Below are 22,149 nucleotides of genomic sequence, written 5' to 3' on the forward strand. Positions count from 1 at the left end.
TGTGACTGAGGGTGAAGGTTTGACAAGCGGGGGAAAAAAAAGGTTTTATCGTGTGGCTTAATTGCAGCCAGCTTCTCCTGGTGAGCATAATTAGTGTGTCACTTCCAGTAGAGTTTAATTTATTAGAGATGATGATTGGCTGAGGGATAAAACACAGGGGTGAGACCCCCGCGTCCCCTCTCAGCAGGTTGGAGACGCGGCAAAGGGAGAATCTCACCTGCTGAAAGCCCCCCTGCCTCGTGCAATGACCCAATTAGGCTGGGCTTGTTTTTCTTGCTTGCAACGTTGATTATCCTACAAGTGTTTTAGCGCCAGCTTTCTGCTAAGCTTTCAGTCCTCAATGGTCAATGTGTGCGCCACCTCGGATATAAACGTGTAAAGTTCATCCTATGTATGCTCCTTGAATCTCTGTTACAACTAAAAACAAAAGCATCTTCAATGTGTTGAGATTTTTTATGGTGGACAAACATAAATAAATGGAAGCAAACGTGCCCTGCAGCCACAGAGATCCACAGCAACTTTGGAGGAGCTGCAGAGATCCACAGCTCAGTTAGGAGGACAACTACTGTCCGTGTTAAAAGGTCTGTCTAAAGTTTATCCCAAACCTGGAAGGGGAGCAGCTAATATGAGGAAAAACAATCTGGTCAGGTGAGACCTTCAGTGTAACTTTTTTGGGCCCGCTTCCAAAAACACTTTGTGAGTCCAGAACTAAACACTGCTTTTCAGAATGTGAAGAAATTAAAGGAGTGCTCACCTGTAGTTGTAAAAACACAAAACAAAAAAGTACTTTTGGTCTGGTTTCTGGTGAAAATATCTTAGGACTGAAGTAAAACACAACTGATTTCTAAGCAAGATAGTATCTTGTTTTGAGCCAATATTTTCTTAATATTGGTGAAAAACTACTAGTTCCACTGACAGATTATTTCACTTATAACATGGGAAAAATGTCTTGTTATAAGTGAAATAATCAGCCAATAGAACCGGAACTTTTTCATCTAAATAATTCCTTAATATATATATTAAGGAATTATTTACTTAAAATAAGCTCTTATTGCTGATAAGTTACTTGTATGTTAGTTTTGTTTTATTTCAAGAATACTAAGATGTTTGCACGAGAAACTGTATTAAAATTACTTGGTAAAATTTTGTGTTTTTTTCAGTGACTGAACTCTATAATGCTACTGCTCCCATATCTGCAGGTTTGCAGAGTAGTAGTATCCTTATTGGTCTGGTGGAGCTCTGCATTATACTGAATGAAGAAAACATTTCAAACTGTGTCTGAGTGACAAAAGGATTAGAAATTACTTCTGCTGCTTGGCTGAACCTGGCGCTGATTGATTCCTCAAAATGAGGGACGAAATTAGGGTCAGAAAGGTTTCTGAGTTTGACGTAATGCATTAAACTCTGCGTGGAGGAGAAAGGGTTTCAAAAAAAAAGGCGGTAAAACATCAGCAATGACCTGACAGAAATACCTCAACTTTGGAAAGTTTGCAGTGCAATTTCAGAATTGTCATTGAGACTGATTGCTAACAATAAAATATTACAAACAAGTGGCAGTCTTTCCAAGAACTGATGTCCTTACAGATCTAGAACATGTAGTTGTAGGTTACGTGCTCGTTTAGCATCTTCGCGACGACCGCAAATCAATGAATATGCATGTTTGCAAGGGCTTCCTCAAGAAAACGTCTTCTTCCTGAAAACAAAATTCAAACTCAAGTGCAGAGTTCAAAGTTCCATCTGGACGAACAACAAGAAATTAGGCCAAACTAGAGCTGCTCGACCACAATGCACACTGCCTCATTTGGACAAACCTCACAAAAATGATCAGTGATGGTGTTGGAGCTTCAGCTTTTGCTGCTCGGGTCAAAGCCTGAAACGCAGATTTAATTTGTACTTTTTGGGGCTCAGTGAATCCTAGCTCCGAGGCTCTCTGCTGAAATTGGATAAAATCCCACAACTACAGACTTACTGGCTCATTTCACAGGGTAAATGCCAGGGCCAGAGGTGTAAACAAGACAGCTTGGGGACAACCACCATATTGGGTTTTGCCTTTAAACAAACAGCAACAACACTTTTATTTCTCATCTACAGCTGATGGGAAAAAGGTTATTTATTTTTTTTTCTGGCTGGAGCTAAATGTTCTGCCTGTGCACCATTTTCTTCCACCTTCAGTGTTTATGGGAAGGCGGGAACCCCAGGGACTGATGATGGGTTATACAGTTAAGCGTTGCTCTGATTGAGTGAGTTGCCTCTGGCAATAAAAGGTCAGCATAAATAATCAATGAGGGGGGAAATGTCAGATAGGAAGGGAGTAAGAAAACAGGAGTTGTTAGGTAACTGAGATCGGTTTTTAGAGCTAAATGATTCAAAGTATGAATATACTGTTGTAGACAAAACAAACAACAAAAAAAGATATTCTTAATTATGCCTATATAAACCATAGACAGGTCGTTTTATACCGGATGCTACGTCTGAGCTCAGACAAGCGCTTTAATTAGAACCCCTGGTAATTGTAAAGGATTTCCCTGCGAAAAATACTCACAGATTAAATGTCGGCAGGAATCAATCTCACAAAGACTCTATTGAACCTGTGTGTGTGGACACTTTTGAATGACCAGCATGAAATCCAAACAAAAGCCTACACTCAGGCCACATTTTCACAGCGTATTTATTGAAAACAAGTTTCCATTTAGAGACACGTTGCGAATAAATCCGAGGCCAATTACTGTCACGTCAACGGCGGCATGCAAACCACTTTCTAATCATCATAAAAACGACAAATGCACATTTAAATATTTAGTTCGTTAAAGTAAGAATTTTACACGTGAGCCTTTAAGTAGAGGTCGAAATTATTTGCAAACACTTCAAGCCGGCTGCTTTTTGATTTTTTTATTCCTTTTGGTACAGACTCCATGTGGAAAGAAAGTTTGTATAAATTATTTTGTCCTATCATAAAGTTTTAATTTACAGGCACTAATAATTACCTCACAAACTGCAAAAGGTTATCACATATGCAGATGACGCTGTTCTATTTGTGGGTCTCACTCGCTCTGACTGCACGTCTTACCTTCGAACAATATTGCACACACAGAAGACAGAACATCAGTCATTCACATTGCAGCAGTCGGTAGAGGTGCGTTGGCGACTGGCTGGTTATTATTTTTTCTCTTCTTGGGCCTGGTTCTCCCACGGCACCGGATCGTTTTCATCCGTGTGCGAGCCGGTCTCCCTGTCCTGCCAGAACTGCTCCACGTCAGGCAAGACAACCCCGTCTTTAAGGCTCACCCTGTCCGCCTCTTTTTCCCCGCCAGGTTTGCCTTGGTCCGGCGGAGGTTGAGCCTTGTCGCTGGTTTCCTGGCTGGAGCTGAAATGGATCCCTCTCTCTCCAGGGAGCTGTCCTGACGTCTCCGGTCTGGGGCAAGGGGACTGGAGAGAGGTAGGGTTGTGGGGTCCGGGCTTTGGCTTTGGTGGAGGCTGCTTGCGCAGGGTGAGGCGCCTCCACAGCCCCCGGTAACTCTCTCTGAATTCCTCCGAGAGGAAGAGTACAATCAGAGGGTTCACCAACGACAGAGAGAAGGTGAGAAGCTGAGCAGAGAGGGCGAGGAAAAGGGGAGGAGAGGAAGTCAGTGGCTGAGCTCCTTCAGTTTCCTTCTCTGCAAGATGCCTCTCCCAAAGCCATACCACCCACTGAGGAAGCCACAGGATAGCCATGGCCAAGGTCAGGCTGAAGAGCATCAGGGTGAGCCTCCTGGATCGGATCTGCGTGCGCAGGTTCTGAGACTTACTGGAGCGACGTTGGCAGTGTCCGTAAGCCTTCCAGACGTACATCAGGGCAACGCTGAGAGGCGCACAGTAGACCCCTAAGGGGTACGCTTTGACGTACACGGACATGAACTCCTTAGCTTCAGGAGGAAACATTAGCACACACACGAGCCCACGGACCTCTCTCTGCAGCTTCGCAAACAGCCACAGTGGAATGGTGACGGAGCAGGCAGACAGCCAGATGAAGAAGAGCACCACCAGGATGGAGCCCAGGTGGATGCTCACCTGCCTGGTGGGGTTTGACACGTATCGGCTGCAGGCTTTTGCCATGAAAGCCACTGTGAGGCTCTTCGCCACCATGCAGGACTGGAGGAACCAGTCGGCCGTCTTGCACACCACCCAGCCCAGGCTCCAGTTCGCCCTGGAGTAGGAGGCAGCCCTGAAAGGGACAGTGAACATCAGCACCAGCCCGTCGGCGAACATCAGGTTGAAGATGAGCGAGTTGATGAGGGACAGCTTGCCCCGGTGGGCGTTCGAGAACAGGATGACCATTGCGGTGAGATTACAAGCCACACCTAAAACACAGATGACTCCCAGGATGGCTGGCACCAAGACCCGGAGTTCGCTGGGGTCCCGATGGTGGAACAAGCCTGGTTCACCGAGCGTCCACTTGTTCAAGGAGCTGTTCTCCGTAGTCACGTTGTTTCCAACGAGCTTATCCATAGATCTCAAAGAGTTGATGATCTGATAAGAGAAAAAAAAGTATTCAGAGATAGCCAGAAGAGGTGAAAAATTTCCTGAGAGGAAAAAAAAAAAGAAGCGATGTAAAGACGGAAATGGATTGAGATCAAAGGCTGATGAAAAGATCACATCAGACAAGTCAATAGCTGGCAGTCAGGAGTTAAGAGTGGAGCTCTTGCGTGCGCCCGGCTTTATCCTTAGACCTAGAGATGCAGCCCCTGCGGCGAGTTATAAAGATGCTGCTTGATTGACAGCTGTCGTCCCAAGCTGGCTAGAAGCATGCAGACTACACCCACATGGGGCCAATTAGGGAGGGGGAAAAAAAGGCCAAGCAAAGTGATAATGATGCCTAAAGTTTAGATGTTTTGCACAAAAGCAGTATGTTTAAGAACACTAAACCACTAAATAAAACATAGGCCAGCATTAGACATACATAAAATATATTCATTACCTCTGGTCTTCTTCACACCTTGTCACATTACAACTATAACCTGTTGTAGTTGTGGTACATCAACACACAGGAGTGCAGAGCTATCAAATGGAAGCTGAAATACATTTAAAAAAAGCATGAATTTGCATCCAGTCCGTTACCTTATTCTGCTGGTGTCGGATGTAATTCCAATATAAACCCAGGAGTTATGTGAAAACCTCAAAGCAAGCAACAAAGCACAGACATAAAGGAAGTCCAAAACAGTCAGGTCATAAAGCAATGCCTCCTCGCTTTAGTGCGCCCTCATGATTTACTGCAGCCAGAGCTACAGTGGAATGGTTTAAATTAAAAAGCATAATAATGCACTAGAATGGGATATTTTATGACATTTTTGCAAAAATTAGACTGTAGACTTGCAGCTACAAATTCAACAGTTGGTTCTCTAAGGTATTGTTTCAGGGAGGCGGGGGAGAGTTAAATTAAGTCAGCAGATATTTTATAAAAATGTTTAAAACCATGTAAAATTTTCCTTCCCTCTCATAAAAGTCACACAAGTTTGTGCTAACATTTTACAGAAATGATTGCACTAAGAGAAGCCAAAATCCCTTTACCACTCTTTCTCCACTAGAGGGAGACCTTACATCAGAGGCTGATCTTAGTCAACCCCTAGCCGGCACAGCTGTGATCTTTGATTGAACAGATGTTTACAGATTAGAGTCCACACTAACAGGCGTTCAGCTTGCAAATCTTTATTCTTTTTTTTATTTTTTTTTATTCAAAGTAAGTCCAGTAAGCATAAAGACTGCATGGTAATTCAATGCATTTCGATACATTCTGAGCTATAAAAGTTGGTTTGTTTCAATTAGAAGTGTCACAAAGGAGGGGCAGTTTAGAAGATATCACCGTTAAACAGACTCATACACAAATATTCCCTGATTTTACAGAGTCCACAATCGCTTCTGACCATTTTGCACCGAAACCGGAGAAGGATCCGAGCCGATTACTGCGAGACGACCTGCTGCTGTCCGTCGTTGCCCACATCTTCAACCCAGAGGACAAACATGCACAAGTATCGGAACGATCTCATACAAAAGTGATTTTAGCTGACATCTTTTGGGGAGAAAAAATAAAAACAACATAAAAAAAAACATTCATGGCGCAGTGCCTCATATGATCTGCCGTTTTCAACAGATTCACATCCAGCACATGCAAAAGAAGCTAGTGTGGCACTGTGACGCCCAAATGGTCTACTTTAAGGTCATATTAAATCATAAAGCTGAACATTTTTGTGATAATTTTGCCTACAAATCAATTTCAGCGCTATCCAAACAGGGCAACATGTAGCAAAGAGTTCAGTTTTATTATTTTTTTTAAATAACAATCCCAAAAACTGAAAAAAGTTGTGGCTTTATCGTTTCTCTGAGCAATCGCGAACATCCAACACACGGCGGTTCCTCTGTACAAAACACAGCGTCTTCTCCTCCTTGTTATCACTTGCAAAACTTTGTCCATTTGCGATCTTAGTGAAGCCTTTTTGTTCTTACTTTCATTTTCATTGGTAAAGAAAGAGAGGGGGAAAGAAAAGAAACGAAAAAACAAAAACACCCTAAGTTAACATTTAATTTAAAACATTCACACAGTCCCTTACCCTCCCTCCCACACCCAATTACATCGAAGCCCCACATACCAAAAGAAGGCACCACAGCTTCTACACAGACTCACCAACCGAGAGAAGGACGAAACGAACGGCTTTAAACAAAACCATCGACTCGCGCCGGAAGGGCTTCATTCGCGTCGCAGACTACAGACGTCTCGGCTAGGAGACGGGGAACCGGTGAGACTGACCGTGCTGCGTGCATTTTCTGGGCGAGGGTTAGGCATTATTAACAGTCTCTTCTTCTTCTTCTTCCTTTTGCGTTGTCCCGTGCTCGACCTCAGACGGAGGCCGCAGGGTTCATCGCATGCGCTGCAGCTCGAGCGGGCTGAAACGTCGAGGGAGTTGTTGGGGGGATCAGGCCCCGACGCTACATGAAGAAGAGCCATCGTCACGTGAGCTGGCTATCTGTCTCTGTGCTCTGTTTGAAAATGCATCGCTCCCCTATCCACCTGTTTCTTCAGGGTCCAGAGGGCTGCTACATAACATTATTCATGCAGCGGTCCTTCGTGTTGCATAAACGCACGGGATTTGATCCTCCTGTTGTCCGCATGGCTGAATAAATTAAATTAGGAGTCATTTTCTTGGAATGAAGCCTTTTCCTCGAATTGTGTCTGTTTCACTGTTCACTTTTTCACATCAGTGTCTGGACAAATGACTCTCTTAAAGTAGAGTTGGAGGTTTTTTTGGGGTGGGGTGGGGGGGGGATTTAAGACAGCAGCCCCTCACATTATGTTTGGGTCCTGGGAGGTTTCATAATTTGGGGCAGACTGTCTTTTTTTTTTTTAGTTCACTTTGTCCTGGAAGATGTAGAGGTTGTTGGTGGCTGCCACGGCGATGATATTCTCATGTGGATGCCACGTCGTGTGGAGGATCTTCTTGCTGAAGTCCAGGCTGTCTACGCTGATCTCATCCTTGCGACGTTTCCCACCTACACACACCTGGAGGGCAGAGGGACAGTCAGGCGTTTTTACACATACAGCATCTCACATCTGGAGCAGCTTTTGGATTGCATTTTTCATTTTATTTTAGTTTTTTAACCACTCCAGATCAATCGAATGCTAGATAAATTCTCTATATATTGTTGAAGCAGGGGTGGACAACTTGAATAATGTCAATAGTTTACATTGTATACTTTTTTTTTGGCATTCATCTTTTACAATTCAACTGAAAAAAAAAAGCAATGAAAAAGCTGGAATTACTCTTCAACGGTGTTGTCCAAACTTTTTGCAACATGGTCCAGAATACCAAAATTTAAAGTACTCATAATTCAGTATTATTTTTCTAATTTAAAATGCAAAATAATTATTTTGTCTTAATAAAAGGTAGACAGTTTCCTAACTTAAAAAAAAAGTCCAGTTTATTTGGTCTTGGAAGTCTTTTTAGTCTCTTCCAACCAAGAAAAAAAAAAAACTATTTTCATGTTCTCTATCTAACCCTTGTTATTAGGAAAAAGTCACACCATTAAAACTAAATAACTGCATGAACTAAATTTTCACCTCCAGCTTCCCGGCACACATCTAAAATGTTTGGGTCACTATATGAACTGGTGTAATCAAAGTCCCAGTTGTCACATGCAGCCCACTACCAGCAGATGGCAGGATTTCCTGCAGCTCCTTCAGTGCTGCTGTCAGACTCTGTAGACTTCCTGAACAGTTTCCATCTTGTCTTTAATCAGTTTTTTTGTTTCCTTTGCCTTTGTAATCCACCTGCACACTTGGAAGGTTTTTCGATAATCACATTATCACATTTACCATGTTAGGTGTGTATCAAATATGACCAATTGCTGCAACTGGATCAAAAGAAGCATAGTTATTAGTCCCGTCTATCTTAGTGTTGTTTTATGGTACCTCACCTCGATACCCAATGACTGCTAGAGAAAAGCACCAGATCCCTGAATGGTGTACGACCAGGTAACGACAGGTTGTATTTAAAATTATTTTAAATACAACCATTCCTAGCAGACTTGTTTGTTTTCTCTTTGGAATTGCATAAGATATTCTGCATGTCACATTGAAGGTCAACATACAGGGAAAAATTGTCACGGTCTAAAAACTTAGCATATTTCAATACGCTTGAGATCTGCTGTCTACAGTGAAACAGATTTATTCCTGCTCTAACTCTAAACTTAGTGTCACTTTAATAGGCTTGGCCATCCTTACTCGCCTCCTTCCCTCGAGATTAGTCCTGATCGTTCCAATTCAAACCAATAATGGTGGAAAGATGGAAGAATAAGTACAACATGGGCCTGGACAACATGGCCGAAAAACCCATTATGATATATGCAGTTCATATCAGTGGGTATCAATAATTATTAAACAGTGTTTTATGAAATATTGCCAAACTGGTGACATGATCTTTCCTGCTTTATTCACAATTTTCACTCCACGCCATTGTTGTTTTTTTTTTATTTATTTATTTTTTTTATATTTTTAAGCAGTTATGAGGCGAAACCTGGAACTGCTGCTGCGTGAGTTACTCAACAAGTTGTTGCTAGGCAACCAAAGAGAGAGTATGCTAGTTGATGCCACAAACCCAGCTTAGCGAGAGGTTGAGTCTTTCCTCTGCCTACTTTTCAGCTCTGAATGTTCAGTGAATATTATACATATTGAATATTCTATCAGGCGTGGTATCGACTGATATTGATCACTGGCCTATTGCGATATATGTTATTATTGATTTAATGACCAATAAAATATTGAGCTTCCAGTGGAGTTTTAGTCATCTGAAAATGCCAGTTTCTGATGGAAGCTACAAATAATTGCGTCCGGCGTCGCACCTTGCGAGGCTTCAGGATTGCTCGGGGTTTGCTGTTCTCTCTCGAAGCCTCCAGCGTGACGTCCCGCTTGGTGTTCCGGTCGAACATTCGGAAGAAGTTGTTGTAGGAGCCCGTCATTATGACGCTGAGAGGGGTGGGGGGAAAGCGAGGCGAGCATTACAAAGACGCGTGCGTGGATTTCATTTCTCTCATGACCGATTGAGATGTCTCACCTGTCCGATCCGTTCCAGACGCACTCAAACTTGTCGAAGATGCAGTCGTTCTCGTACAGAGAACAAAGTTTGCCCCGCAGGTAGTCGTGAACCTGAAAAACAAAGTCGGTTACTGCGTTGCTTTTTCAGTAAAATAAAACAAAAAACAAAAAAGAAAAACAACCCTAAGCTCCAGTGCCTTATGCTCTACTTTTAGTAATCCTCCAGGCCTGGTGACCCCTGCTAAGACGTTAGGCAGCAGGTGAAGCCGGAGGAAGAATCCCCTGAAGGCCTTATCAATCATGACCTGCTGCAGGATTACTTTCCTACATCAGACAGGGTGGATCTGACCCCGATGACCACACAGTGGGAGGTTTCACCCTTCGGCTCGCATCGGCACTAACACTACCCTCTAATGGATACTTGGCTCAATAAGCCCTCCTGGGGTAATCGCTGAAGATGACAAGGTTACGGCGCGGCAGACTGACAGTGAAACAGTATTACCAAGAATGATTAGCTTGAGATCAATATGATTTGATTTGATCCGGGCCAAAATGGAACTTCCTAACTTCCCCAGCTGAGATTAGGTTTCTTTTTTCTTTTTTTTAGACCAACGACGGAGACGACGGAGACAACGGATACGACGGATACGTTACCTGGTAGGTTTCGAGTGGTTTGTTCTCCATCTGGAGGTCCCACACCTTGACAGTGAGGTAGTCTCTTGTCATCAGGTAGCGCCCGTTGTGGCTGAACTTTACGTCAGAGATGGATGAAATGATTTCCGAGAAAAAGGAACGCATCGACGGATCCTCTGGCTCTTCGAAGTCTACGTAGGACGGAGAGACAAAAAAATAAAATTAGTTATTTTACTGCAGAGAAACGCACGGCTTTGGATCGCAGAAGGGCTGCAGCTGCATCTCTTTGCGGAATTACTCGGGGAGATAATGGCAGGTCAGCGCGGTGGGCAAATATTGGTTATGATTCATATTGACTCTGGCAGCTGCTGATCCATGTGCGGGCCAGCACACCGGGGACGGGAGCCAGGCATTCCATCGTTAGCTGTCAAGTCAATGCATCTCCCCGCTCTTCCTTTCTTCCCCCCCCCACCCCATCTCATCTTTATTTCTCTTAAAAAAAAAAAAAAAAAAGCCCCCATCCGCTGTCAAGCCCGCTCCTCAGCTGAGGCCTGGAGGATCAGCCTGTGATGTGTCAGTGGGGAGTCTAACTAGCGCCGCAGCGTCAGAGATGAAAAAATGAAGGGGGATGAGGAAGGGATAAGAAAAACAAATCAATGTCAAAAATACCGGCCACATATGAGCCCCGTTGGATTTCTGTGTGCGTATGTGTGCCGGTGGAAGGAGTGTTTGGGAATAAGTGGAAGAGTGTATGTATATATGCATCTGTGTGTGTGTGACCCTGCCCTCCCGCTCCAGGGGTGTATAATGGGGTCTCCTGGGAGTCAACAGGGGGAGGGCAGAGGGTTTGTTTGGTCCCCCTTTCTCTGTCCTTGGGGCATTTGACAATCCCTTCCTAAGTCCTCTAACCATCCCTCACCCATCCATCCATCCCGGCTGCAGCGCTGATTGATACCAGAAGTCTCACGGATTTACGGGTTTGGAGGGAGATGCAGAATAATTCTGGGGCGCAGTCAAGCGTGTCTGCTTGCTTTATGAAATCGCACCTTTATACCCACCAATTTTATTTATTTATTTATTTTAAACATTTTGTCACTTTTCAACCTCCAATCTTAAAAACTGTTATTATTATTATTATTATTGTGAGTTTATTTAATAGGGAAACATTATAATTTATTATTCAGTCATGTTTCACAAATTAAAAAACATGCTTTATTATAATGTCTGTATTATCCTGACACCTCAACAGAAATGCGAGTGCAGCCCACCTGCATGCAAACTTGCAGTCCAGTGAAGGCAACCAGAGAAATACATGCAACTTGTAGCGACTTTGGAGGAACAGCAGAAATATCCAGCTCAGGTGGGAGAACCAATCAGCAGGATAACCATGAGTAGTATATATATATTTTTTTTTTAGGGAACACAGAAAACACCTGGTCAGATAACCAAACTGAAAGTTTCCGACCTGCAAACAAAGCTCATGTTTTTCATGCATCGCCCAGGAAGACTAAAGCTGATGGTTGGAGAGATGAACGGAGCAAAGTGCAGAGACAGCGTTGTGGTATTTGGCTTCTATGTTCCTCAGCTCTGGAACAATCCACCCGAAAACCTAAAAGATGTGCAGAAAATCTTTGAATTCAGGACGTTTTGCCTGATCAGTCCATGAGTTATTGAAGTACGAAGCGGAGGATTTTAACTTGGATTCATATTTAAAATCAAACTTCTATTAAAATTTTGAAGGTTTGCCTTTTAATTTTCACAAAATGCCTATATGTGTTTGACCTGTTCAGCTGTGTCTTTCTTTGTCTCGCTTACACCTTCGTGCGGTGAGATAGTGAACATTAATATCTCCATCCTTACAACAGGACTCTTCTTCTTCTTTTTTTTTTCTATTTTGTCTCCAATCAAACCTCCAAAAACCCTCCAGAATCTTTTTTTTTTTCTTGTAGCGGAGCCTCCGATGCTCATGTGATATTCAACAGGCCACGTTAACACACAGTCCAGTGGATTCATCAATATGTCCGAGGAAATGAGTGACATTATCGAGCAACAAGGTGTGTCCATGAGGGACTAATGCAATTGCTCTTATGACATTGATTTGCCAGCGTAAATGTCAATGTATTCATTATTCATCTGAGCCAAGTGTTTGCATGTGATGTTAAGGCTTAGAGAAGGACGCTCGTTGTTGGAGTCACGCTTGAGGATTTATTGATGGTTTATCAATTGTGCCATATTGATCATCTGGCTGTCACTTGTACATTAAAACAGACCGGTTCAGGGGGAAATGAATGCATCATTCTGTGGCATATTATTATTATTATTATTATTTATTATTTTTATTTTTTATTTCAGCTTGTTGTGAGTCATTTTATGCTAAATCAAAATTAATTTTCCAGTTCTGTCTGGCATTAACCAAACCATTCATAAACATTTTTGAGTATACTTTTTTTTTTTTTTAGCAGAATTCAAAGGTTATTTTAAAGTAATAAATACACTAAATAGCACAAGATATATCCAGCTCTGGAAAAAAAACATTAAACCTCATGGTTATTCCACCAAATCTTCCCAGGTTAAAACATTAGTATTGTTGTTTCTAAATGAATGTAAACTTGTTTCCTTTGCATTATCTGAGGTCTGAAAGGACTGCACCTTTTTTTATTTTATTTTGACCATTTCTCGTTTCCTGTAAATAAATACTAACATTTTTGCTTGGGATTTCGGAGACATGTTGTCTGTATTTCGTAGAGTAAAAGAACAACGTTCATTATTCTCAAACGTTTACCTAAAAAAAGTAAAATTAGAGGAACTGATCATTTTAAGCAGTTTTTAATTTTTCTTTTTCCAGAGCTGTATATATTGTTTTAAAATTACCAGCAGGTGGTAATCACAAGCTTGTTTGAGAACATTTAAAAGTGACAATTAGAAGGTAAAAAAAATGAAATACAGAAAAAAAAAAGGGTTTTAGGAGAGGTCTGTCTGATGGTATCCACAAACACCAGTGCAGGCTGTGTGCGCATCCGGTCAGAGAAAATCTATAAGAGATCTAAGATGCATTAGCCACACCTTGTCCTAATCTGCGACACCTAATGGTTTTTGTTCTTCTCATGTACTCACATTTGCAGTGCTTGTCGCAGAGTGCTGCCTGCCTCATGTCACAGAGACGTATGGAGCCCTTGCTGCTGCTGTAGGCGAAGGTGTGACACTGCTGAGGATGAAACTCGGCCGAGGTGATGACCTCCGTCAGCTCCTCCATGTTGGCTGGCTTGATGTCTACGATGTCTGAGAGACGCAGCTGCTAAGGAAAGACATCTGGAAAAAAATGAGCACAAATCTTATCCGGAACAACAATTTGGAGTATTTTACTACTTGAGTTTTAAAGTACAGGACAGAGGGCAGTTTTGTCATATGTTCTCTGTCAAATTTTAAATAAGCTGCTTTATGCTTATTTATAAAAGTGCTGCAGTGCATGGCTGAGGCAGAGGGGTTTTTAAAAGGATACTGAAGCTGCGGTCGGTGATCTCCAGGTTCCACAGGTTCACCCGGAGGTCATCGGTGGAGATGAAGGTCTGCAGGTCGGAGTTGACGGAGATGGAGTTGATATGGTAGGTGTGGGCGTTGCTGAAGACGCGTCTGGCCGTTGCCTCCACCATCAAATCCATCGGCTGCAGCACGGGCACCTGGGGGTGGATGCAAAAAATAACAACAAAAACAAACAAACCATCAAGAAAACCAGAAAAAAACGGCAAGAAAAAGAATCATCTTTGATGTGTTCAGTTAAATTCATGAATTATTCTGTTTGATTTCAACATTGTCTCCAAGAGACATCCTCAGATGTGTATATTTATGAGTGGATTAGCCTTGTGCGCTGGAGACGACGACAATCTTCCATTTATCCCACAAACGGTAAAGAGACAGAGGTGAGAAGTGAGCAGCTCTCTGGCTGTGTGGAGTGCTGGCTCAGGCAGATTGTGACGCTGCAGGGTAACTCAGTGATCACGCCTCAGTTTCTCAACGCCTCCTAACTGCTGAAGAAGTCTGTCTTGCCCTTCGTTTTGTGTGTTTGTGTCAGAGAAATTGGGGAGGAAAAAAAGCGATGAAGGTGGCAAAAACGAGAGAGAGGGCCCGAGGGCATCGCAAGGCCCTGCTGAGGAATGATAACCGAACCCTACAGAATTAGGACCGCCAAACATGCAAGTACAGCAACGCACACACACACACACACACACACACACACACACACACACACACACACACACACACACACACACACACACACGCGCACACACACAGTGTGTACAGAGCTGCAAGGGCTTCAAAGATGGCCAGCAAACGGCCTGCATGCAGCCCCCCGTTGGCCAGATAAAACCCAGACAAAGACAGGGAAGAGGGGAGGGAGCCAGGAGAACAAATCGGACGCTTCTTCCCCGATTGTTTTTTTTTTTTTTTTTTTCCGCTGCTGGCGCTGATTGAAAGACACGGCAGCTCAGCGGGCCGCTGTATCTCCACGGGTGTCACTTCCCTTCCATGTCTTTCACTGGCTGTCCAGAGAGACATGCACCTCATTAACCCGGAACACGGGCCGTCAACGGTCCTCAACCTGCCTCGGCAGATTTTCTCTAAACAGAATATCCTGATTTTTTTTTGTTTAAATAAAAAATACTCTGAAACACGTGTTATATTTAAATGACCTCTTATCAAAACGCCTCCACGTAGGGAAACGCCCTCCCTCTCGCTCAGCTTCCCACTCCAGCCCGGATTTCGCAGCATCTAAACAGGATTGCCACAGTCAAGCGGCCCGTCCCCCCCCCGGTCAGCCAGACAAAGGAGGGACAGACATGCTAAACTCAGCACTAATCTGCGATGGCAGACAGGCCGTCGTGCCACGCGCTCACAGTCGGCTTGTGTGAAAAGTGAAACTGGTTGGCGGAGCGATAAAAACAATCGAGAGGGCGATGGGTCGCTCTCAAGTTCTCCTGCCAAACGTAGCTTAAAACGACTCAAATCCAACGTGATAATCTGATATTATATGTCAAAGCAACGGTATTCCCACCTGACTCATACCGTGAGTAACACTATCCCAGTACAATATGCAAGTGTCTGAATGATATCAGACGTTTTGGTAAAGTGTGACTCACTGCGTAGAAAGTCAGGAAAAGGAAAAAAAAAAAAAGTGTCCTGTCACTGCATTGAAATGCGAAACACGATGCGTTCCTAATCCAAACCAAGCTGCAGTGAAGCTAAACTGCAATGTTCTCGTAATGTCCAGGAATAGCCAAGCGTGCCTCCTGGATTATTTAACTGCAGATATACTTAGTGAGGTAAAGGAAACCTTGGCGACAACACTCCATGTACATGAACTCAAAGGCCTACAAGTGCTGCACCTTTGAGAATTCAATGTTTACAACTAAAAGCTGAACCGACGTCCACTCTCATGCTTTCTGCAAAGTTTAAGAATTTTTTGTCTCCTCTCCAGTTGCTCAGTGCAGCTCAAAACGTTCACAACCTTGATTATCACCATTACAAACTTTATCCTAATTATCTCAATTAGCTGTTTTGAATTCAGTCACATTTTTCTTTACATCACATATTTTACAACTGCGATGTATGAGAAAAAGGAGTTTCGGTGACACTTTGTTTGAAGGGCTGTGCATAAGGACCGACATGATGCTGTCATAAACATAACATTACACTTTTAATGGACGTTTGATGCAAGACTTGGTACAACTTTGTATTAAAAGTGTCATTATTTACCGAATGTTAACAGGAATGACCATGCATTCATTACACATAAACCCCTTCAATTAAAGTGTTACCGGGTTTTTTTTTTAGGAAGGAGTGAAATCATGTCTCATAATTTCTTGTATCATCATTAAAATTTCTTTTAGAAGTAGAAGTTGGGTGATTGCTGCTTTCAAGCATTTAACTTGTGCTTTTTTTTGTTTCAGTAGAGATTACACTGAGGATGGGATTGTTTTCCTTTAGTACAGATGTTGATCAAATCTTCTATAGCGTGGAAATGTGTTGTCTATGATAATTTACACAAGAGGGATTTTGGACAAACTCCTTCAGTCTTTGTCAGAGTTACTTCTTTTTATCTGTGTGTAAAATTTTACGCCGGCCGGACACAAAAAGCGACAGACTTCCGACGCGGATGGGGCCCTCGCCCCCCCGACAGCTTCCTGCGACCTCTCACCCGCAGCGTGGTGATGGTGGACGGGTCCCGGAACCGTCCGTCCTCATCCTTCAGGTTGTATCCTTCCGGACGCTTGTCCCGTTCGCTTATCTTCCACAGCTTCACGGTCTTGTCTGGGGGTGGAAACAATACAATAAGTAAATAAAGACAGAATACGTTCAGACTGAGGCTCACAACAGCAAACCTCCCCTCCAACTTGTTTGCGGGGCGGAGGGTGGAGGAAGGGGGAGTAGGGCAGCCAATCTGGCACGTAGCTGGGCAGCAGCCAGCGAAGATGATGAATGGCGGCTCGTGTGTGTGTGTGACTGTGTGTGTGCATTCTATCACCGATATCCATCTACGAGTTGACTTCATTTCACTGCTGCACCGTGATACACCCCCTCTGAGGAAGCCATCTGGGTGCTTTTCAATCTTACTTCACGTAAACACCAGTTACATCTCATCTTCTCGGTCTACTGAAGTGGATGGCGGCAGCAGTCAGGCTGTTTTTTCCCTCTTTTAATTTCCACTGCGTACGTTGGTGTCAGAGCATCGAGGCCATCGCCACAGGACCCTCCACCATCTGCTCCAGCCACCGCTAGGACTCCTGTAGCAGCCATGCATGAACCCCGCAATCTGCAAGACGTCTCTGTGTTTCATGTCTGTATGAGCTGGTGAGCGCGTGTGCTTTCATTGGGGTGCGTGTGTATGCGTGTGTGTGTGTGTGTGTGTGCGTTTCTGCAGCAGCAGCCATGCATGAAGTCCTTAATTTGAAACTCTTCTGCTGGTGGCACCTGCTCAGCCAAGTGCAGCAGCCTCGCAGATAACCGAAACAGGCATTTCTGTTTGATATCAACATCTCAGTTTACACCAGCTTTTAAATGAATCCCGCAGAGTTAGCATTTAAATGAACACAATTTGGCAAACGACTACAGAACGCCCTCTTAGACCTGGCAGAGAGAGACTTGAACTGACCGTTGGTGGAGAGCAGGAAGTACGCTGCATTCTGCTGAGGCAACCATTTGATCTTGTTGATCTTCTCCTCGATCTCCAAACTCTTCAGGTAGTCGAATTCGGGCTCGTGACTCTGGAATGTGCTGTAAACGTTGTACTCCCCTCGGCGATGGGGTTGCGTCTTACTCTGTGGAGGAAGATGAAGGAGGATCAATTGACGTGACGCATCGCTGGAGCAAAAATTTGACCCGATATTTCAGAATTGGATGTGGAGAAAACAGAGCAAGCCTGGAAAATCCTTTCCTGTCCTACCATCACAGACATAAATATTGCATCTTGACTTGAAATGGAGCTGATGACATTATGGTTAAGAATTTAAACATCTAATTTGAACTCTACATAAATAATTAGTCCAATCGTTAATTCTGAGTTTCTGAACCACCTTTCTCAACTTCCCACACCAGAACCATCGCTCCTGGAGGATCTGAAGGTCTTACTGTGTGGTCCAAAATCAGGTATTCGTTCACTCACAGAACTAATTAAACTTTTGGATGTGTCCGGTTCCCCATCTCCCCTTTTATAGCTCAACTCATGTAGAATCTAGGTGTTAAGATTCTACATGAGTTGAATCCAAAGTGGGAACCCCCACTTTGGATTTGGAACTGAGCGACACCTAAAACCAGTTACCAGGGCGATGAAGTCTGTTCGTTGGAGGAAAATCAAAATACTAGAGTATATACTCTGTTTTTCCCTTTGCGAGTCCAGAAACTCAGCAGCTTCGAAGGGAACAGAGTCGTCACAAGGGCCAGATGAGCCAATCAGATGCAGACTTGGAAAAATGCGTGGCCTCAGTCAATCAGCAGGAAACATGGATTCTAGTTTCTTAGCTTGGATGACTCAGTGATAATAGCTGCTACATCCTTTCACACCTCTGAGCTGTATTTCGGTGTATAGTGCATGTTTTGTGTTGACAAGGTTTTGTGAACCAGGTTTTAGTGTAAAGCGGTCGGTAAGACGACCAAGAGTCCATTTATGTGGGATAAACAGATGTTTCAGCTAAATCAAAAGGGTCCATCTAGGTTGTTTTTTTTGTTTGTTTGTTTTTTTAAGGAACGTGAAAATACGTAAAGTTAAGTAGTTCCTGTGTGTGAAAGGTTGGATTTGGTGTGTTCATGGTTACTACACACACTCCACGAACTGAAAATGCTCCATCATGAGAAAATGAGTAGTCAAATAGACAATTAAAGCTCAATCTAACTAATTGTGGTATTAGATTAAGCTACTCCTGCTATGCTACTAAATCTTTTTTTATACTCTTTTCAATAAGTGCTAAGAAGTGCAGAGACGGCTGCATCCCCTGACAAACAGCAAAGTGTTTCTTTTCATATTTGAACACCAAACCAAAAACAAACAATCCAGCTAAATCGTTACGAGTCTGTCAAACGCTTTCAGCAGAAAAGGGCAGCACAATTAGCATTGAATTGTTGGCATTTCCTACCTCCTGCTCCCTCTGGAAGACAACCACTCTTCCTCCTTTATCCCCGGTGGCCAACAGCTCCCCCGTCGAGTTAAACTCCACCGTTGAGATAATGTCAGCTGGAACACAGGAAGCAGAGCAGAGCGAGGGAGGAAATGTCAGCGTGGACAGGAGCAACCAGACATGCAGAGAGAGAGAGAGGAGAAAAAAAAGGCCTACGGGGGAGATCTAGAAGAGGGATTTCTAGAATACATTTCAGGAGAAAATTGGGAGAAGGGGATTCTTATGACCAACCCACAAAGGACTATTTGGCACAGAAACCCAGTTTGGTGGAAAATAGGTTAGGAGAAACCAGTGCGTGAGTCACCGCTTGACAATTCAGGCTCTTGTCTGGCTAAAGTGAAACAATCTGTCATTTCTTTGCTTTTTTTAACTGTAGTCGTGCTTTTTGCTCTTGTCACTACAACTGCCTGGGACTCCACACTGCCCAGTAGCTGATGCCGTTTCAGATGCCTGTGTGCTTTTGCATACCTGCAGTTTTTCCCAAAAAGTAAATAACAGACACCTTACCCTAGAGGTAACATCTCCTCTCCTCCTCGCTGACATACAGCTGCCTGGATTTAGGCAGAGGCTAATAGTGACTGTAATTATTACACAGCCCCAGGCTAAAAAGGCAAAGCATTGTGTCTGTGTCTTTCTCTCTGAAATACACACACACACACACACACACAAGTCGTCACACACACACACACACACACCCACACACACACACACACTACAGTCGAGGTAGCCCTTCGGTTTAGCAGTAACAATGATATTAGACGGAAAATGAGAGCGTTTGTTGTTTCGCACCCCCTCCCCTCGCCCTCTGTGGACCTGCTGCTGGTGGAGCGCCGAGCGCGGAGAGAGAGAGAGAGCAAGAGCGAGAGCGAGAGGAGGGATGTTTCCATGGCGACCGTTTCCATCACTAGCGGCGGAGCGTACGCGAGTGTGTCTGTGCCAATAGCTCTCAGACTTAGTTGCTGATGCTAGCTGTAATTCAGCAGACACACAGAGAAAGAGGAAAGTGCTGCAATGGAGTGAAAAAGCTGCCTGCGTGTCTGGGGGAGCGAGGGCGACTCGCTGCAGCACACGGCTTCAGACAATAGAGTCCCTGTAGTCGGGCTCATCTCTGCATGCTGAAAACGACTGGAAGTGTTGAGGGCTTTTGTACCAACGCGTGAGCGTGTACGAGCCCTCCTCGTTTCCGTTAATTGGTAGAGAGACAGGAAAAGAGAGGGAAAGAGAGAGACTTTCGCAGACGAAGCCAGAGGGATCCTCATGATCCCGTGTTGATAATGCCATGAGGAGGAGGCTGAGCATATTTGATTAGAGACACTACTGAGCCTTTTACACGGCAGACAAATTCTGACCTAATTACAGACTGGACTAAAGTTAAAGAAGTGAAATAAATAGTCGCATTGTGTAATCTTGATCGTTTTAGACAACAGTTCTCACTGCCACCAGACTAATTTACAGTTTTAAAACTGCAATCATTTTTCTTGCTATGGTAGCCGTATGGTAGTATTTTTTTTACTTAAAATATTCAAAAACTTTTGCCATTATGATCTTGACAGAGTAACAGACATATAAAAATCTGATATGAGCTAGTTAGTAAGTAAGGCTATCGGGCAGCATCTGTAGTCAGCAGCTTCACAGAAGTAGAGCTTGTCGTAGCGTAACAATCATAGTCAGGCCTGAAGCAGTTAGCTTAAAAATTGAAACGGTTATGAATTCAAACCTGCCAAAATGTTAAAATACTGAAAGAGACCACAGAAATGATTGAAGCCTACACGCTTTCAGGAACCAGCTAACCGACATTCATCAATTATTGCTTCCTGACGTGATGTGATGGTGATGAACATGGAGCACAAAAAGAAGATAAGATTTATTTATTTATTTATTTATTTATTTATTTGGTATAAAACTGGATTCACCCTGAAGAGCTCAGGCAAATGGATTTTGTCAGAATTACAAGGTATTTCTCTGATTGCATAACAAAACTAGCCACGGAACATTTTAATATCAAGTTATTCGATGCTTTACGAGATTTTCTGTCATGCTGCAGGTTTATAGCACTTTCACTGACGTGCCTAAACCACTGCTGGAGGGACTGGAGCTGTCTGTGGCTGGATTGGGATTAATAAAGTGTTGCCCTCCTCCACCTTCCCGTTTGCCACAACTGGACTTTCTCCTCAATCACAAGAAAAATGACTTCAGCTCTTTTGGAGACATTTGCTTCCACGAAAGAGTGTATGAAACTTAACAGCTGGTTAGTGTTGAGTGGGATTTCTGTTCAGCGGCTGAATGCAACGTTGCTACATTAGCAGACAGTGTGATGAGCAGCCAGCATGTTAGACAAACAAAAGTCGATTTTTTTTGTTTACGTAACAAGAATTAGCAATGAATTGATTCTTACATGTTTTTCTTTAAAGGTTTTCTGCGTATAAAATGAAGTCATGATGTTATTACTCCAGATTGTCACACCATGAGAATCTCAAATACACCCATGCACACTGGGACATATTTCCAAATGGCCACATTAATGTGCAGGATACACATGGAAAACTACTTTCAGTTTGCTGGCCTGCAGTGTGCAGCAATATGTAAGTTAATCCATCCTTCAAGCAGCATAAGAAAACTCTGGCCACCAGGAGACATTCTCTGGTATTTTACTAAAAATGGAGGGGCAAGGGGGAGTTTGTCTTTTTGACACCATAACTTCTCAAAGCATTCTTCCTCCCAATAAAAAAAATGCCTTTTTTAAAAAAAATTAATGCATATTTCAGTGTAGTTCTACATACTTCTATCTTTTTTTTTTGTTGTTGTTTTTCCTTGGTCCCTCTTCACTGTCTCTCGTCTAGCTCATCATCATCACATTAGCCCACTGCGAGGAAACAGTAATTGATGGATGCCATTTAACCAGTTTACACACGGGTACGTCCTTCAATCATTTCCCTGGCAGCGAGGCGGAAACTCGCGGCAGCGTTGCAGATAGATGAGTTTTTCTGCATGCAAATGACTCCACATGAGGGAAATTAATCTATCCAGCCTGAGACACTGATGGAATTTGGTTTAAATTGGCAAAAATTGAATTTTCTTCTTAGGGAAACACAAGGATTGCGGTCGGGATGGTAGAGAAAGACTTCCCCTATCAGGAGGGTCGGCGGGATCGAGATGGACGGGAGAAATCAGCATCCAGGAGGTTGATTTGATCAAATGCGTACTTACACACGGTCTCCATTTCTCTTACACTTCCACACACTTGCACACACACACACACACACACACACACACACACACACACACACACAC

At 43.4% G+C, this 22,149-nt stretch overlaps 2 protein-coding genes across 3 annotated transcripts in view; both read right to left on the reverse strand.

Moving 5' to 3' along the window:
* Positions 1-2,650: 2,650 nt before the first annotated feature.
* On the reverse strand, positions 2,651-4,774 carry LOC103144498 (probable G-protein coupled receptor 151). Its single transcript, XM_007561513.2, has one exon. It carries the CDS (start codon positions 4,483-4,485, stop codon positions 3,157-3,159), a length of 1,329 nt encoding a protein of 442 aa, XP_007561575.1. The 5' UTR covers positions 4,486-4,774; the 3' UTR covers positions 2,651-3,156.
* Positions 4,775-5,666: 892 nt separating this feature from the next.
* The window catches only part of LOC103144499 (serine/threonine-protein phosphatase 2A 55 kDa regulatory subunit B beta isoform), a 49,966-nt gene continuing 33,483 nt past the window's right edge, over positions 5,667-22,149 (reverse strand). For both annotated transcript variants that reach the window (XM_007561514.2, XM_007561516.2), the window contains exons 2-10: positions 18,817-18,914; positions 17,340-17,505; positions 16,386-16,498; positions 13,692-13,869; positions 13,307-13,471; positions 10,214-10,383; positions 9,579-9,670; positions 9,367-9,490; positions 5,667-7,528 (exon numbers count right to left, since the gene is read on the reverse strand). In XM_007561514.2, coding sequence (XP_007561576.1) covers positions 7,373-7,528; positions 9,367-9,490; positions 9,579-9,670; positions 10,214-10,383; positions 13,307-13,471; positions 13,692-13,869; positions 16,386-16,498; positions 17,340-17,505; positions 18,817-18,914 — 1,262 coding nt within the window. In that variant the 3' untranslated portion in view covers positions 5,667-7,372. The remainder of the gene's footprint in view (positions 7,529-9,366; positions 9,491-9,578; positions 9,671-10,213; positions 10,384-13,306; positions 13,472-13,691; positions 13,870-16,385; positions 16,499-17,339; positions 17,506-18,816; positions 18,915-22,149) is intronic.

This window comes from Poecilia formosa, unplaced genomic scaffold (genome assembly GCF_000485575.1).
Source record: "Poecilia formosa unplaced genomic scaffold, Poecilia_formosa-5.1.2 Scaffold128, whole genome shotgun sequence".
In the NCBI taxonomy this organism is placed as follows: domain Eukaryota; kingdom Metazoa; phylum Chordata; class Actinopteri; order Cyprinodontiformes; family Poeciliidae; genus Poecilia; species Poecilia formosa.